This window comes from Mauremys mutica, chromosome 1 (assembly GCF_020497125.1).
Source record: "Mauremys mutica isolate MM-2020 ecotype Southern chromosome 1, ASM2049712v1, whole genome shotgun sequence".
In the NCBI taxonomy this organism is placed as follows: Eukaryota; Metazoa; Chordata; order Testudines; family Geoemydidae; genus Mauremys; species Mauremys mutica.
The window spans coordinates 266,193,014-266,210,470 of NC_059072.1; the positions used below are offsets into that span (position 1 = coordinate 266,193,014).

The 17,457-nt window shown below is 41.9% G+C and overlaps 1 protein-coding gene across 2 annotated transcripts in view; it reads left to right on the top strand.

Annotated features, from left to right (window-relative positions):
- STK24 (serine/threonine kinase 24) overlaps nucleotides 1–17,457 on the top strand; it is a 121,627-nt gene that overhangs the window by 76,440 nt on the left and 27,730 nt on the right. For both annotated transcript variants that reach the window (XM_045009240.1, XM_045009230.1), the window contains exons 4-5: nucleotides 4,623–4,731; nucleotides 4,852–5,009. In XM_045009240.1, the coding sequence (XP_044865175.1) occupies nucleotides 4,623–4,731; nucleotides 4,852–5,009 (267 nt within the window). The remainder of the gene's footprint in view (nucleotides 1–4,622; nucleotides 4,732–4,851; nucleotides 5,010–17,457) is intronic.

The window sequence follows — 17,457 nt, forward strand, 5'->3', positions numbered from 1 at the left end:
CTTGCTGGGAAGAATACTGTGGGAGACTGTATCAAAAGCTTTGCTAAAGTCCAGAAATAGCACATCCACTGCTTTCCCCTCATCCACAGAGCCGGTTATCTCATCATAGAAGGCAATTAGGTTAGTCAGGCATGACTTGCCCTTGGTGAATCCATGCTGACTGTTCCTGATCACTTTCCCCTCCTTTAAGTGGTTCAGAATTGATTCCTTGAGGACCTGTTCCATGATTTTTCCAGGGACTGAGGTGAGACTGACTGGCCTGTAGTTCCCTGGATCTTCCTTCTTCCCTTTTTTAAAGATGGGCACTACATTAGCTTTTTTCCAGTCATCCAGGTCCTCCCCCGATCGCCATGATTTTTCAAAGATAATGGCCAATGGCTCTACAATCTCATCGGCCAACTCCTTTAGCACCCTCGGATGCAGCGCATCCGGCCCCATGGACTTGTGCTCGTCCAGCTTTTCTAAATAGTCCCGAACTACTTCTTTCTCCACAGAGAGCTGGTCACCTCCTCCCCATACCGTGCTGCAGAGTGCAGCTGTCTGGGAGCTGACCTTGTCTATGAAGACAGAGGCAAAAAAAGCATTGAGTACACTAGCTTTCTCCACATGCTCTGTCACTAGGTTCCCTCCCTCATTCAGCAAGGGGTCCACACTTTCCTTGACTTTCTTCTTGTTGCTAACATACCTGAAGAAACCCTTCTTGTTACTCCTAACATCTCCGGCTAGCTGCAACTCCAAGTGTGATTTGGCCTTCCTAATTTCACTCCCGCATGCTTGAGCAATACTTTTATACTCCTCCCTGGTTATTTGTCCAATCTTCCACTTCTTGTAAGCTGTTTTTTTGTGTTTAAGACGAGCAAGGATTTCACTGTTAAGCCAAGCTGGTCGCCTGCCATATTTACTTTTCTTCCTACACATTGGGATGGTTTGTTCCTGCAACCTCAATAAGGATTCTTTAAAATACAGCCAGCTTTCCTCAACTCCTTTCCCCGTCATGTTATTCTCCCAGGGGACCTTGCCCATCAGTTCCCTGAGGGAGTCGAAGTCTGCTTTTCTGTAGTCCAAGGTCTCTGTTCTACTGCTCTCCTTTCTTCCTTGTATAAGGATCCTGAACTCGACCATCTCATGGTCACTACCTCCCAGGTTCCCATCCACTATTGCTTCCTCTACTATTTCTTCCCTGTAGTCTCATTGAGATTTGAATGGACCTAGTGATGTAATTTCCCTCTTCCCCGACAGAGTTGTTAGGTATGTCCTTTGAAACAATCTTGCATTGTGGGTGTTAGATGTGTATATTTTCTGTGATTAAATACAATAGAACCTTGCTAAAACACACTTCACAGAATGACAGGCTTTCTATCTAGTCCACACAAAAATTGGTTCTCCCAACATGAATCCCAACATGGCTTTTGTAAAGGGAAATCATGCTTCAGCAATCTATTAGAATTCCTTAATGATTCCTTAATGATCTAGATGATGGGATGGATTGCACGCTCAGCAAGTTCGCGGATGACACTAAGCTGGGGGCAGAGGTAGATACGCTGGAGAGTAGGGATAGGGTCTAGAGTGACCTAGACAAATTGGAGGATTGGGCCAAAAGAAATCTGGTGAGGTTCAACAAGGACAAGTGCAGAGTCCTGCACTTAGGACGGAAGAATCCCATGCACTGCTACAGGCTGGGGACTGACTGGCTAAGCAGCAGTTCTGCAGAAAAGGACCTGGGGATTACAGTGGACAAGAAGCTGAATATGAGTCAGCACTGTGCCCTTGTTGCCAAGAAGGCTAATAGCATATTCGGCTGCATTAGTAGGATCATTGCCAGCATATCGAGGGAAGTGATTATTCCCCTCTGTTTAGGCACTGATGAGGCCGTATCTGGAGTATTGCATCCAGTTTTGAGGCTCCCACTACAGAAAGGATGTGGACAAATTGGAGAGAGTCCAATGGAGGGCAACGGAAATGAGTAGGGGACTGGGGCACATGACTTATGAGGAGAGGCTGAGGGAACTGGGCTTATTTAGTCTGCAGAAGAGAAGAGTGAGAGGGGATTTGATAGCAGCTTTCAACTACCTGAAGGGGGGGTTCCAAAGAGGATGGAGCTAGGCTGTTCTCAGAACAAGGAGCAATGGTCTCAAGTTGCAGTGGGGGAGATCTAGGTTGGATATTAGGAAAAACAATTTCATTAGAATGGTGGTGAAGCACTGGAACGGGTTACCTAGGGAGGTGGTGGAATCTCCATCCTTAGAGGTTTTTAAGGCCCGGCTTGAGAAAGCCCTGGCTGGGATGATTTAGTTGGGGTTGGTCCTGCTTTGAGCAGGGGATTGGACTAGATGACCTCCTGAGGTCTCTTCTGACCCTAATCTTCTATGATTCTGTGATTCCTTGACGTGGTCAACAAACACGTGGATGAGGGTGATCCAATGAATATAATATACTTGGACTTTCAGAAAGCCTTTGACAAGGTCCCTCACCAAAGGCTCTTAAGCAAAGTAGGCAGTTATGGAATAAGAGGAAAGGTTCTCTCATGGATAAGTAACTGTTTAAAAGATAGGAAACAGAGGGTCAGTTTTCACAGCAGACAGAAGTAAATAGCTTGGTCCTCCAAAGATCTGTACTGGGACCAATGCTGTTCTGCCTATTCATAAAAAATCTGGATAAGGGGTTAAACAGTGAGGGGGGCAAAGTTTGCAGACAATACTAAATTACTCAAGAACATAAAAACGGCCATACTGAGTCAGACCAAAGGTCCATCTACCCCAATATCCTGTCTTCAAACAGCAAAGAATCCTGTGGCACCTTATAGACTAACAGACATCTGTTAGTCTATAAGGTGCCACAGGATTCTTTGCTGCTTTTACAGATCCAGACTAACACGGCTACCCCTCTGATACTTGTCTTCAAACAGTGGCCAATGCCAGGTGCCCCAAAGGGAATGAACAGAACAAGTAAGCATCAAGTGATCCATCCCCTGTTGCTCATTCCCAGCTTCTGGCAAACAGAGACTAGGGACACCATCTCTGCCTATTGTGGCTAATAGCCATTGATGGACTTATCCTCCATGAAAGTTAAGTCCGAAGCTGACTGTGAAGAGTTACAAAGGGATCTCCCAAAACTGGCTAACTGGGCAACAAAATAGCAGATGAAATTCAATGTTGATAAATGCAAAGTAATGCAGATTGTAAAACCCTAATCCCAACTATAAAGGCAAAATGATAGTGTCTAAATTAGCTGTTATCATTTAAGAAAGAGATCTTAGAGTCGTGGATAGTTCTCTGAAAACATCTGTTCACTGTGCAGTGGCAGTCAAAAAAGCTAACAGTGTTAGGAACCATTAGGAAAGGTATAGATTATAAAACAGAAAATATCATAATGCCTCTATATCAATGCTAGGTATGCCCGCATCTTGAATACTGCATTCAGATCTGATCGCCCTATCTCAAAAAAGATATATAGGAATTGGAAAAGGAACAGAAAAGGGCAATAAAAATGATTAGGAGTATGGAACAGCTTCCATATGAGGAGAGATTAAAAAGACTGGGACTGTTCACCTTGGAAAAGAGATGATTAAGGGGAGATATGATGGGGGTCTATAAGATCTTGACTGGTGTAGAAAAAGTGAATAAGGAAATGTTATTTACTCCTTCACATAAAACAAGAACTAGGGGTCACCCAATGAAATTAATAGGAAGTGGGTTTAAAACAAACAAAAGGAAGTACTTCTTCAATAAGGCACCATCAACCTGTGGAACATGTTGCCACGGGATGTTGTGAAGGCCAAAACTATAACAAGCTTAAAAAAAGAAGTAGATAAGTTCATGGAGGATAGATCCATTAATGGCTATTAGCCAGGATGGGCAGGGATACAACACCATGCTTTGATTGTCCCTAGCCTTTGTTTGCCAGAAGTTGTGGATGACTTGATGGATTACTCGATGATTGCCCGTTCTGTTCATTCCCTTTGAAGCACCTGGCATTGGCCACTGTCTGAAGACGGGATCCTGGGCTAGATGGACCATTGGACTGACCCAGTATGGCCGGTCTTCTATTCTAAGATTGTAATAGCTGATGCTGTAATGATATCTTGTATTACTCAAATTTAATTACGTAATATATACTAAAGTACATTTAGTAGTGCATTTAAAGGTATGATAAATAATTAAAACTAGACTGCTATTGACAAATGAATAAAATACATTTTTGATGTTAGCCTTATTTTTATTAGCATTTCAAGTTTCATTAATTCAATACATCTATCTCATTCATTAGTGCAGATTAGTTTTCCATGTCCGCTGAAGGTAGGACAAGAAGTAATCAACTTAATTTGCAGCAAGGGAGGTTTAGCTTAGATACTAGAAACAACTTTATAACTATAAGGATAATTAAGTATTGGAATAGGTTGCCAAGCTTAGATTGGAAGAATACCTGTCAGGGATGGTTTAGGTGTCCCTTGCCTCAGCATGGGAGGATGGCATAGATGATGTCTTGAGGTCCCTTCTAGCCCTATGTTTCTATGAATTCTTTGAACTTAGCATTTTTAGTTTATTTTTCCTACCGTTTCTGTGTCATCTCTGAAATTTGTAGTTTACAACTATTTACAAATATTTCTTGCATGTTTCTCCTAGTTAGAGCCTGGCTGTCTTGATGAAATCCAGATTGCTACAATATTGAGAGAGATACTTAAAGGACTCGATTACTTGCATTCAGAAAAGAAAATCCACAGAGATATTAAGGGTAAGTTATTTAATAATTTTTTTGAAATAGTTTTGGTTAAATGTTCAAACAGTAGAGATAAGGAAAACCTTTGAAACATCAAAGCCGTAAACTTTTAAACTGCCCTTTTTTCTTTGTTAGCTGCCAATGTTTTGCTATCTGAACAAGGAGAGGTAAAATTAGCAGACTTTGGAGTAGCAGGACAACTAACAGATACACAGATAAAGAGAAATACTTTTGTGGGAACTCCATTCTGGATGGCACCTGAAGTAATAAAACAGTCAGCATATGACTCAAAGGTAAGATTAGAATAGATTTTTCTATTTCCAGGCATTACCAGAGCCCCTTCCCTTCCAATTTTATTTATTAGATAAACTAAATGCTTTGTGCAGGCTGTGAATTACATGATTGCAGTCTGAAGCCCACCTGAGCCACTTTCTGTACCACTGCTGTTGGTCATGCACTTAGGGTCTTTTCTTTTTCCCCTTCAGAACTACTCCAGTGACTTTAACTTAATTGTAAACATTTTTTTCAGGTAAAAACTGACTTCAGCTGTGCTTTTGAGTTACCACACTATTCGGACACAGATTTGAAAATTCATTGTAGACAGATGTCTCTAGAATTTGCCTGTAAAAAGTGCTGATCACACTCCAAACCTTCTATATAAAGCAAGTGTATTATGTGTTGAACTGCGTATTTCTTTGCCTTATATCCAAAGTCTGTGTATCCCAATATGGTAATGATCTTGAAAACTAGGCTAATAGATGTTGTGCCAAATATAGATATACATTTTATCTGTGCAAAGAAACTCCTTTATTTTCATTTACCTGGCACTGCGCACCCTCTCCAGTATCTAAAAAGAGATGTAAGACCTCTAAACAGACAACTGGGAGAGGAAGGTCTCTGGCATCAAAATCCTCTAAGCTAGGGGTCGGCAACCTTTCAGAAGTGTTGTGCCGAGTCTTCATTTATTCACTCTGATTTAAGGTTTCGCGTGCCAGTAATACATTTTAACGTTTTTAGAAGATCTCTTTCTAGAAGTCTATAATATATAACTAAACTATTGTTGTAGGTAAAGTAAATAAGGTTTTAAAAATGTTTAAGAAGCTTCATTTAAAATTAAATTAAAATGCAGAGCCCCTCGGACCGGTGGCCAGGACCCAGGCAGTGTGAGTGCCACTAAAAATCAGCTTGCGTGCCGCCTTTGGCACGTATGCTATAGGTTGCCTACCCCTGCTCTAAGCATAGGCATGAGAGTAGAGTGCAGCCAAAATCCAAGCACTCTTCTCTGGTAGCTCCAAAACCAGCAATGTTGATTCCAGTCCTGAGGCAAATAATGTCAAATCCAGGTCCCGAAGGGGCATCTGAACTTGACCACAGTGACTTGAGACTATCTTGGCACTGACCACATCAGAGGCATTTGTGGCAGAGATCTGCGGAACCTATCTGTGACGGTGTCCCTGGAGACCGTGCCCCTGGTACAGGCAGACAGAGGGTCACCAGTATTGTTGGTGCCGTAGTTGGCACTGCAACAACCTCCATTGCCTCAGACGTCACACCCATTGATACTGTTGAATGGGATGCCTGCGGTGTTGGCTGCTCTCCATTCTTCGCAGACTTGGCACCAGTCTCTGACACGATGAGGAGCAGCTCCCCCTTGGTCAACAGAAGGTGATTTGTACTGCTCTGATTTGCACATTGGCTCTTATATTTCCCAATCTTGGAGCCAGTCACACTACTCCCCACTTACGTGTTACTTCCCTAGGTTGCTTTGAGATCCTCCAGCTGGAAGAGGATTGGGCATGTGGTCAGGGAATCACTGGGTCTTCCCACTGGCCCTTTTGGAACCCATGAGGATTCCCCCTGATTTCTAGGTCACACATGAGGTGTTCCTGCTCTGTGACCTCAGAGAAGATTGGGAAGTCAACTTTCTAGTCACCGCCTGTTCCTGACCCTGGCACCAGGCCCATTGTGGAGCAGGACATGTTGGTTCGGGAGGATCCTGCTTGATAGCTAGCAGAGAAGGAATAGCTTCAATCTAGGCTGGCTTCATCCTCCTCTTTTTCTGATGAGGCAGTTTCCTTGGGAGGCATCTCACGTCCTCCTGATGATTATAAAGCTTACCAAGAGCTATTGAAGAGTATTTCCTCAGGTTCAGGGATCCAGCTGGAGGAAGTTAAGGAGTCCTCCCACTGCCTTAGTGATATTGGTAGCCTTACCTATTAATGAAGCAGTTTTGAAGTCCATTAAATCACTCTGACAGATTCCTTCATCCCCTTTTCCAACCTCAAAAAGGGCCAAATGTAAATATTATGTTCCCTCCCAGGGATTTGAATGTCTATGCTTCCTCCCCCTTCCCCTCCCTATCCCTGTTTCTCCTTTGGTGTCAGCAGCCAATGAAAGGGAGTTCCAGGGCAAACTCCCAAATCAAAGATCTAAAAAACTAGATTTATTTTGTAGAAAAGTTTATTCTAATGTGGGGTTACAACTCAGAATTGCCAGCCAACAGGTGCTTTTGGGACGTTACGATTGTAATGTTTGCGAGTCCATATTAAAGTTTAGGGACATATTGCTGGAGGATGCTAGAATAGAGTTTTCCTCTTTATATGATGAGTGGAAATCTGGAGCGAGAACTTTCCTCCAGGCTGAACTAGATGCAGCAGATTCAGCTCCTAGGGTCATCATGGCCTCTGCAGTTTCCATGCACAAGAGCTCGTGGCTGCAGGCCCTGGGGATTGCACAAGAGGTCCAACAAACAATAGACCTGACTTTTGTAGAGTCTTCATTTTTTTGGTGGAAACAGACTCCAAGCTCCATGGGTGAAGGATTCTAGGGCAACTTTAAAGTCTTTGGGGTTGTATATTCCACCCTGTCCAGGAAACATTTTTACCTGCAGCAGACCCACTGTTACTCTGCCTCTGCTCCTTGTTAGGACCTGCAAAGAAAGAAAAGTAGGGGTTATAGATGCAGACCACTTCCTCCTCCTGCGTCTGCATCAATGCCTGCTCCATCTAAACAGCCAGGTGGTGCGAAACAGATGTTTTGATGGGTCAGCTGATGGCACCACCCCACTTTCCAGGATGTCAGATTCTGTCTCCCTCATGTTTGCAAGCCATCTTTACCGCTTCCCCAGTGCATAGTCCTGGATTACTTCAGACTGATGGATCTTAAGCACTGTGGAAGTGGGATATACCATCCAGTTTATTTCTGCCCTTCCCTGCCTGTTCCTCTTCCGGGACTACTGTCATAAGGAACTTCTCCTCCAGGAGCTTCCTTCTCTCCTTCGTATAGGAGCTATAGAGGAGAGGATATTCCGTGCTGTCTCAAGAGGGAAGTTACTGTTATTTCCTAATCCCAAAAGCAAAGGGAGGTCTTGGCCAATTTTAGACCTGTGCCAGCTGAACAGGTATCTCACAAAGATAAAGTTTCGCATGATCACCCTGGCTTCTATTATTCCCTCTTTGGATCCTGGAGGCTGGTATGCTGCCCTCAGCTTAAAAGGTGTCTTTTTCGTGTGTTGATTTATCCAGGTCACAGAAAGTATCTCATATTTGTAGTGAAGCACTCTCATTAGCCCTTCACCATGCTGCCTTTCAGCCTGTCAGCAACTTCTCAGGTCTTCACCATATGACAGTGATAGCTGAGTCTTGAGGAGTCTGAGTTCAAGTTTATCTTTATCTGGATGATTGGCTAGTCTAAGAGGCTGGTCCAGGACTCAGTTACTGTTCAGTGTGTATCTCCCATCCAGTCAACATTTGAAGCTCTGGATCTACTGATCAATTTATAGAAATCTCTCCTTTGTCCAGTTTAGAAGACAGATTTTATAGGAGCAGTACTGGATTCTTCTCAAGAGCTTTCCTTCCAGACACAAAGTTCCAAACAATTTAATCTCTTGTTGCAGATTTCAAGGCTCACCCAGTCACAGGAGCTCAAAACTGCATTAGGCTCCTGGGGCTATGGCCTTGTGCATATACATAGTCAGGTATGCCAGACTGCATCTCAGGAATCTTTAAAGCTGACTGTCCTCTGTTTCTTTTTTTGCCAAGTTGTCACCATCTGAATTCAGTCCTGAATGTACCCTCTTGAGTATTGACTTCTCTAGATTGTTGGACAGACCCAGTCAGTGTATGTGCAGGCATTCCCCTTTGTTCGCCCTCAACCTTTGCTGATATTGGTGATGAATGTATCTGCCCTGGAGTGGGGGGCTCATCTTGGTCCCCTCCAAACTCAGAGTTTATGGTTCTCAAAGGACCAGTCTCTATATGTCAATGTCCACTTTCCTATCCAGGTCAATGTGTAACCTCAGAATTTGACATTACTGTATGTATCCCAGAACTTGATATTACTGTAGTTAGTCATTTTTGTGTGTTTAGCTATTGCTAGCTGGAAACTAAATACTACATAGCTAGAAATAATTTTAGGTTCTGAAAGGCAAGGTTAAAAGGTTCTTGTTTGGAGTTTTGCTAATTAGACTGAAATACATTAAACAAAAAATTAATATACTATAAAAATAAAAGGAATGTTTGGACAGTCAACCTTGGTTAAGTGTCCCTAATATACAAGTTTCATTGTTATAACTAAAATACTAAACATATTTTAATTAAAAAAAATGAGTAGTTTGCTAAAATTAGGAAAATTGGTGACCCACTAGGGGTCACTATGAGTTATGTGCTTTGCTTAAGTTAACTATAAAAAAATTAGGCAAATAATAAACTTTGGAGCAGTCGAGAAAGCTTTTCTTTGGATAAGGATCTGGCATCTAAACTCCCCTGCAGCTGGACAGAAGGAGGGCCCGTGGACAGAAGACTGGTTGCTGATTCCTCGTAACCATTTCAAACTTTGGGTAAATATAAATGTTTGAGATGCTCTGAACCTGTGTGTGTGTGTGTGTGTGCTTGAAACCCAGTAAAAAAGTAGTAAAAACACTCTTGTTTGTACCAATCATTTATCAGACAGAGGACTATGTCCCCATTGATTTGTTCCTGACACCGCATGGTAACAGATTTGGTGAGCCAGTTGCCAGGAGACGTGGAGAGGAGAGGACAACTGGTACAAACGGTTTGCTGTGCAAGAGGGGAGGACGTCAGGGCAGTGTAGACACCTGTAATTTCCCTGTGTCATAGTCCACAAGTCAATTTACATATACATTCCATTACTGGGACTCGGGGCTCAAGCTGGTGGCCTGGTCAAGTGAGAAATTATGTCAGAAGGAAAGGGAACATCTAGAAAGAAAGAACCATTGGAAATGGTTTTGGGAAAGAGAGTGACTGATATATAGGAGCATGGGAATGGTCTTTGGAAGCCTGGAGTCTTCATCATCCCTGTGGTGTTTCTGCAGCTCTGTAAGCAGATGGTAACAATGGTAGTAGAGAAAGAGATAAATCAGTTAAAGGCAGAAGTAGAAGAGTTAAAGAAAAATAAAATTGAGTTAGAAAAGAAAGTAGTCAGATGATAGTCAGACACCCTCTGGGCAACAAATCTGACTCAGACAGCAAATATAGTGGCACTGCAGAAGCAGGTGTGTGACAATGAGAGTGTGTGTGTGATGGGTTGGAACAGGAGCTATTTGTATTTAAAAAGCAGACTGATAGAAGCAGGGTTAGAGCATTACGGAAGGAATCCCAGGATAAGACCCAGGCAGGTCACAGGAATGTAAAAGACAAGGTTGTGGTCTCAGAGCCATGTTGGGAGAGCAGAAGTGAATAGTGTCAGTGATTAGAGAAGTCGTAGTCTGTGTTAGAAGGCTTTCCCTTCACCCCCTCCCGTGGTTCTTGTCACGCAGACAGAAAGCAGAAGACCAGAAGTCCAAAGTGCAGCCAATGCAATGTTTATTGGGGTTCCAAGCAAGCATGTCCATAGCTGTACACATCAGCAGAGTCTGTTCTGTTTCCAACTCTTGACACCGCAGAGCGTTTACCCCATGTCCCCCTTCCCAGTTCTGACACTGCAGCGCCTTTCCTGTGTCCCCATTCCCACCTCCTTCTTCATAGCAGGCTGAAATATACCTGCAATGCTTGCCTACAGTCCTACCCCTTACAATTTATGGTCATATTCTGTTTTGGGGGGTCTGGGGTCTTCGTCCCACCTCTTTTGTATTTCATGGGAGGAGTGATGAGTGAGGTTGTGCAAGGGATAGGCATTTCTCTGGTCTTTTAGGTTTTGGGGAGGGATAGCTCAGTGGTTTGGGCATTGGCCCACTAAACCTAGGGTTGTGAGTTCAATCCTTGAGGTGGCCACTTAGGAATCTGGGACAAAAATCAATACTTGGTCCTGCTAGTGAAGGCAGGGGGCTGGACTCAATGACCTTTCAAGGTCCCTTCCAGTTCTAGAAGATAAGTATATCTCCAATTATATTTTATATATATATTTCTATATACCTCCACCCTTCCCATCCCCCTTTGCCCCTCCCTACTGGTTGTTTGACCTTGCCTTGAGATGGGGTTGAGGCAATCTTAAAGTGTGCTCATATATTACACTCCCACCATGCCCTGTAACACTTTAACTGCTCTATCCCTTACCTCTTCCTATTATACTAACAAATCCATCTGGCCAGACAGAAGCAACACACAGTGTCTTTGTTCTTTGTTCACACATATTAGTAAGGATACAAGTGTATCAAAAGTCAAACCCAAAATCCTATCCCAGGCTGACAAATAAGCCTATATACTAACAGTCTGGGGATGGGTCAGAGAAGGACCCTAGATTGTATCCTTCCTATTATGATTATGAGAAGGATGATTCCCAAGAGCTTCCGGGCAGTCCCCGTATGATCCTTTGCTTGAAACACTGGAAGAGTTACAGAAGCCCCTGCCCATAGCCTCTATAATAAACCAAGGAGGGGAAGAACGGGTAGAGATCACGTCCTTCTCCCCTGACCAGGTCAGGGCAGCAGGGAAATCAATTGGCCTGTTAAATCACAGCACAGACTTGGGATGGCTGGCAAGGATAGCTGGCACCCCCGGTCTTAACTCCGGCGGATGTGATGGCAACGCCCACTATCCTCTGAGAGCCAGGATAGGGGTTAGGGTAAAGGTTCCCAGATGCTTTGGCCCAGAGAGCCCCACTTCTCTTTAGTTTGTTAGATTTGTTATTGCCTGTATTTTAAAGATTTTTTTAGGCTTAGGTTTCTCTTCATTCCGAAGTGGTTCTTTACATGCCTCCATTTACGTGTCTCCTCCCCCCCACTTCTTTCTCCACAGCCATCCCTCTCCCTCCTTCCGCTTCTTCTTTCTCCATAACTCCACTTTACTCTTCCACTTTTTCTTTCTCCACGATCCCTCCCCCATTCACTCCCCCCCCACACTGCTTCTTTTTTCTTACAGCATTTTTGTGTGTTTTGTTTTATAAGTTAATGGTTAATGCCACAACTGGAAGTATTTTTACTGTCCTTGAAAATGTGATTGCCAAGCAATAGGAATGTTAACTGCTACTGATTCTAATTATTGCCTTAAAAATAGTTGTTAAAAAAGTAGTAAATTAACAAAAAAGGATAGGGCCAAAAGACTGCTATTTATTTTCATGACCAAAAGGGGAGCTGTGGCTCCGCATAAAGCAACCCCACTAAAGGAAGGCAAGGGCCAAAGGGGAAGAAAGGAAAGAGAAGGGAGACAGGCCCTTCAAGGGTTGAGTCAGAACCCCTAATCCCTGGCGGGTGGAAATTTAAAAAATGGCTCCTAAGGTACAAGCCAAAGGAAAAAATAAATGGCTTGCCCACCCTGGAACTTTTGTTAAGGTTGGCTGTGGGTTAAGGAAGACCCTGAGTACGCCTTCCACCGTCTCATCTTGAGCTCCCCTGACAGTGGAACATTTGGACACTGATGGGTGGCGGGGGTTTATGGTGGAATTTGAAGGAGGGGCGTTCAGACAGAATTTGTTGTTAAATTTAAGTGCCACTTACTCCTTAATATGTACCCAGAATAAAAACCTGTTTGGACCTCTGGCTGGAGTTAAGACATTAAGGACTTTAATGAGGCAGGGGGCATTGTTCCCTTTTGCAGAAGGATTTTGTATTTGATGAGGCAAAGAAAAATAAAAAGGCAATTGGCTTAATGGATTTGGGAAGAGAAGGGATCCTAAGCATTCATATTTTAAGGGAATTAAGAGTGCTGGTTGATTTTCTAAAAGGGTCCTATGGGAAATGCTTCCTGGCACGCCCTGGGAGCCAGTGGAGATTTCAGCAAGCTACCAGATAGCAGCCCTTAAGGCATCTGAAAAAAGGAAGTGGTCCACATGGCCCCCAGAAGTTCTAGCAATTGCAAAAACACACTGGTAGGTATGGGCCAAAAATAAAATAATATATGGTATAATTAAGGCAGAAATCCTAGTTATAGCCCCTGAGCCCCTACCCCAGAAGCAGGATAGGTATCCAATTGATGGGCTTTTAAGCCAAGGGATTTTAGTGGAACATTCAAGCCCCAATGATGCTGCCTTTTGGCCGGTCCTTAAAAGTGATGGGAGAACTTGGAGCCTGGAAGTTGATTTCTGCCCCCTTAATTGGGTGACGCCACTGATGGTCCTCGTAGTGGCTAAGCATTAGGAGGTGATGGCCTCCATTGTAGGAGAGGCCCAGTGGTTTTCAGTTTTGGATTTGGCCAGTGCTTTCTTTGCTATCCTTTTACATCAGGAAAGCTATTACAGATTTGCTTTTACCTTTCAAGTTGTGTTTTGCCGGGGTCCCCATGGGCTGGAACAGTGCCCCTGTTATTTGTCATGTCCGTGGAATGGAATGCCTAAAAAGGACAGTGTAATTTCTTATGTAAATAATATCCTGGTTGTACTTAGACCAGGAAAAAAAAATACAGGTATTAAACAGGGTGTTACAAAAAATTCAAAAAGTTTAAAGTTTGGGGTTTAATGTAAGCCCCCCAAAAGCCCAGTTGTGCTCCCAACAAGTAAATTACTTTGGAGTAACTCTAGGACAGGAGGGGCATTCCCCTGACCAACAAAGAGTGGGGCTGCTTCTGAAACTCCAGACTCCCACAAATGTAACTGCTCTTAAATCCTTTCTGGGAATTATTAATTTCTCCCAAAATTTTATTAAGGAATTTTCAAAAAAGGCAACTGTGCTGCATAAATTATTAAAAAGGGGGTGGGGGGTAAAACAAAACTAGGGCCCTCTGCAGCAGGAAGCTGTGATCCAGTTAAAACAGGGCTTGGTTCAGGCTCCAGCTTTAGCATATCCCTGGGTGGGACAGCCATTTGTGCTGCAACTGGCAACTATTGAGAGGGGGATAGAAGCTGTACTAAGAAAGAACCATGGTACAGGGCTCCGCCTTGTGGCATATGCCTCCTAACCTTCCAGTAAGGTAAAACAGGGGATTCACGTCCTGTGAAAAAAGGGTTTGGGCACTAGTTTGGGCTTTGCAGCATTGGAAATATCAGGTGAAATTGTCACCTGTGCTATTAAAAAACTGCCCACTTTCCAGTAAAATATGTACTCATTGGCAAAATTAACAATGGCCACATGTCCAGCCCCAGCAAGCCCTAAGCAAATCAGGGCTAATAAATTTGCTGATCTGTACTCAAAGCACAATTAAAAATTCAAAAGCCTCCCCCCCCCCCAAAAAAAAACCCAAACAAAACAAAAACCAACCAAACAGAAACTGAGACCCAAATGGGTTTAAGTAAAAGTTAATAAGTTTAGCTTAAATGTTTAATGTACCTCCTGCTATATAGGGAAGGAAAAAGTTTGTTTTGCCTTGTGTTTTAAATTATTATCCATGTAAATGCTAAAAGATTGTGGAAACAATGCACTCCTGTTGTGTTTGAGGCATAGGAAAACTTCTCATAAATGACAGTAAAATGTAGTGAACAATACCCTTGACATTACTGCTAATCCCAACTTCGGGGAGAACAAATCACTCTTTTAGGCCCCTTGAACGAATATAATCTCACTTCAGTAAAATTAAAAGGCTTAAACTTAAATATTAGCGTGGGAATGAGCAAGAACTGGCAATGTATCATGTTTTGGGTTACAAATGGTCTATGCTGGTGACTATGAGAATCCCTACCACTTCGGTGGCAACAGCACCATCATCATGTATGCACAAGAGCAGATTTGTTAGTGGGAGGAATTGGAGGCTGTGAAGGTGGGTTCAGTTGTTGCTGGGTGGGAACTGACAGGCTATTATTTAATTGTAGTAAGCCCAAGTGCATTCACTTATGGAGTGAAATCCCTAAGCAGACAGTTCTGGGAGAAAAGCCAGTTCATTTTAGGCTGAAAGAATCCCTTTCAACCCAATCATTGGTTTAAAAGGTCTGAGGGAGGCAAAACTGCAAATAGTAACAACAAAAGGGGAATGGAAAGTTCCCTTGCCCTGCACTTTAAAGGCCCCAGGTTCTGAAAAAATTTATAATAAAAAATGTTCAATTAAATAATGCCTTAATAAAATAATTATTAACTTGCAGCCCAATATAATACAAAAATCTCTTCCAACCCCCCCATGAAATAAAAGGTATAAAATATAAATTCTAAAACCACCTGTTATCAATTTGCTTGGGGCATATGTAGTTCAGAGCAATGTAAAAGAGTAATTAGTAATTAATCCAACTCACACTCTAAAAAAGGCTATTGTAGCAAATAGCTCAACAATCAAACCCCACTGCAAAAAGTTTGCCCCCAGTCATTACATAGGGGCTAAAAAAAATTAATTTAATCTTCATAATGTGCCCAGACCCTGCAAAGACTAGGCAAAAAGGGACATATTAAAAGCAATTGGCACAGGGGTAGGGGTTCCTAATAGTGCAAATAAAATAAATGCAGAGGGGCAACACCTAAAAATTTATCAATGCCTCTGACGGTATCCTTAAATCAGCTAAATTCCATACAGGATAGGGTGGCAATTCCAAAAAAAGGACCACCTCTGCCTCTTGCAGGCTGTTGGTACCCTCCAAGGTAATGCAAATGTAAATTATTAATATGGTAAAGGACATAATATAAGATGGTATGAGTAGAATATTCCCATTAAAAATTAGAAGCATAATTTAAAAAAATTCCACCCAGATTAAAAAAAAAAATTGCAATCCTGGTAAAAAATGGTAAATTTTACCTATTAAAAAAAATCTGGGAAAATCTGGGAAAATCACTATTTGTCTTGCTTATTTCAAAAGCTTAAAAAATTAAATATAAATGCACTAAAAATACCGTGCAGCCACAAAATATATAACAAATATATAACAAAAATAACAAAAAGAAAGACATTATGCCATTAATCCATTTTCAAATAAATCTATAATTGTGTATGTGGATAATAATTATGTGTGTCTTAAAAGTTGATGCCCGATGCTCATAATTAATTATTTGCATCATGTACCTCATAATCCACATGAAAACAAATTAGCGCTGTCATACGATTAAAAAATTAATTACAGGATAAAAAGAATCTTGATTATTCATAGTTTTAATCGCACTGCTAAACAATAAAAGAATACCGTTTATTTAAATATTTTTGAGTGTTTTCTACATTTTCAAATATATTGATTTCAATTACAACACAGAATACAAAGTATACAGTACTCACTTTATATTATTTTTATTACAAATATTAGCACTGCAAAAAACAGCAACAAAATAGTTTTTTTCAATTCACTTGATACAAGGAATGTAGTGCAGTCTCTTTATCACGAAAGTGCAATTTACAAATGTAGAATTTTTTTTTACATAACTGTACTCAAAAATAAAACAATGTAAAACTTTGGAGCCTACAAGTCCACTCAGTCCTACTTCTTGTTCAGGCAATCACTAACATGAAAAAGTTTGTTTACATTTACAGGAGATAATGCTGCCCGCTTCTTACTTATAATGTCACCTGAAAGTGAGAACAGGTGTTTTCATGGCACTGTTGTAGCTGGTGTTGGAAGGTATTTACGTGCCAGATATGCTAAACATTTGTATGCCCCTTTATGCTTCAACCACCATTCCAGAGGACGGGCTTCAAACAGGGTTCAAAAAAGAACTAGATAAATTCATGGAGGATAGGCCCATCCATGTCTGTTAGCCAGGATGGACAGGGATGGTGTCCCTAGCCTCTGTTTGCCAGTAGGGTGACCAGACAGCAAGTGTGAAAAATCGAGACGGGAGTGGGGAGTAATAGGAGCCTATATAAGAAAAATCAGGATTGTCCCTATAAAATCGGACATTTGGTCACCCTAGTTTGCCAGAAGCTGGGAATGGGTGACGGGATGGATCACTTGATGATTACCTGTGCTGTTCATTCCTTCTGGGGCACCTGGCATTGGCCACTGTCAGAAGACAAGATGCTGGGCTAGATGGACCTTTGGTCTGACCCAGTATGGTTGTTCTTATGTTCAGATCCATCACATAGATATCTGCCATTTGAACTCAGAGTATTTAATAGCAGTAGTAGATTGTCCTCCTCTGTGGACAATCTGCCCTGGAGAGGAATGAAGCACATACTTAGTTAGTTTCCATGTTTGTATATAAAGCCTTTTACCATGTACATAGCAATCATAATAGGAAATTACATAGGGCACTTTACATTTAGTTTAAAACATGAATATGTAATTCAAAACTATTTGCCATTTCAACATTTAAGACATAAAGGTTTAACACATTTCCAGCATACCCACATGTTTCCTAGAAGCTTTTCTGAATGAAGTTTTTAGAGAAATTATAAAATTCACTTCAATGAGGACATTTCTAGAATTTTTTGCCTAGGTTTACCTAGAAGTTTTTCTTGGGAGGGCAAAAAAAAAGAAAAAAAAAGCCACTTTACATCTAGATTTTTT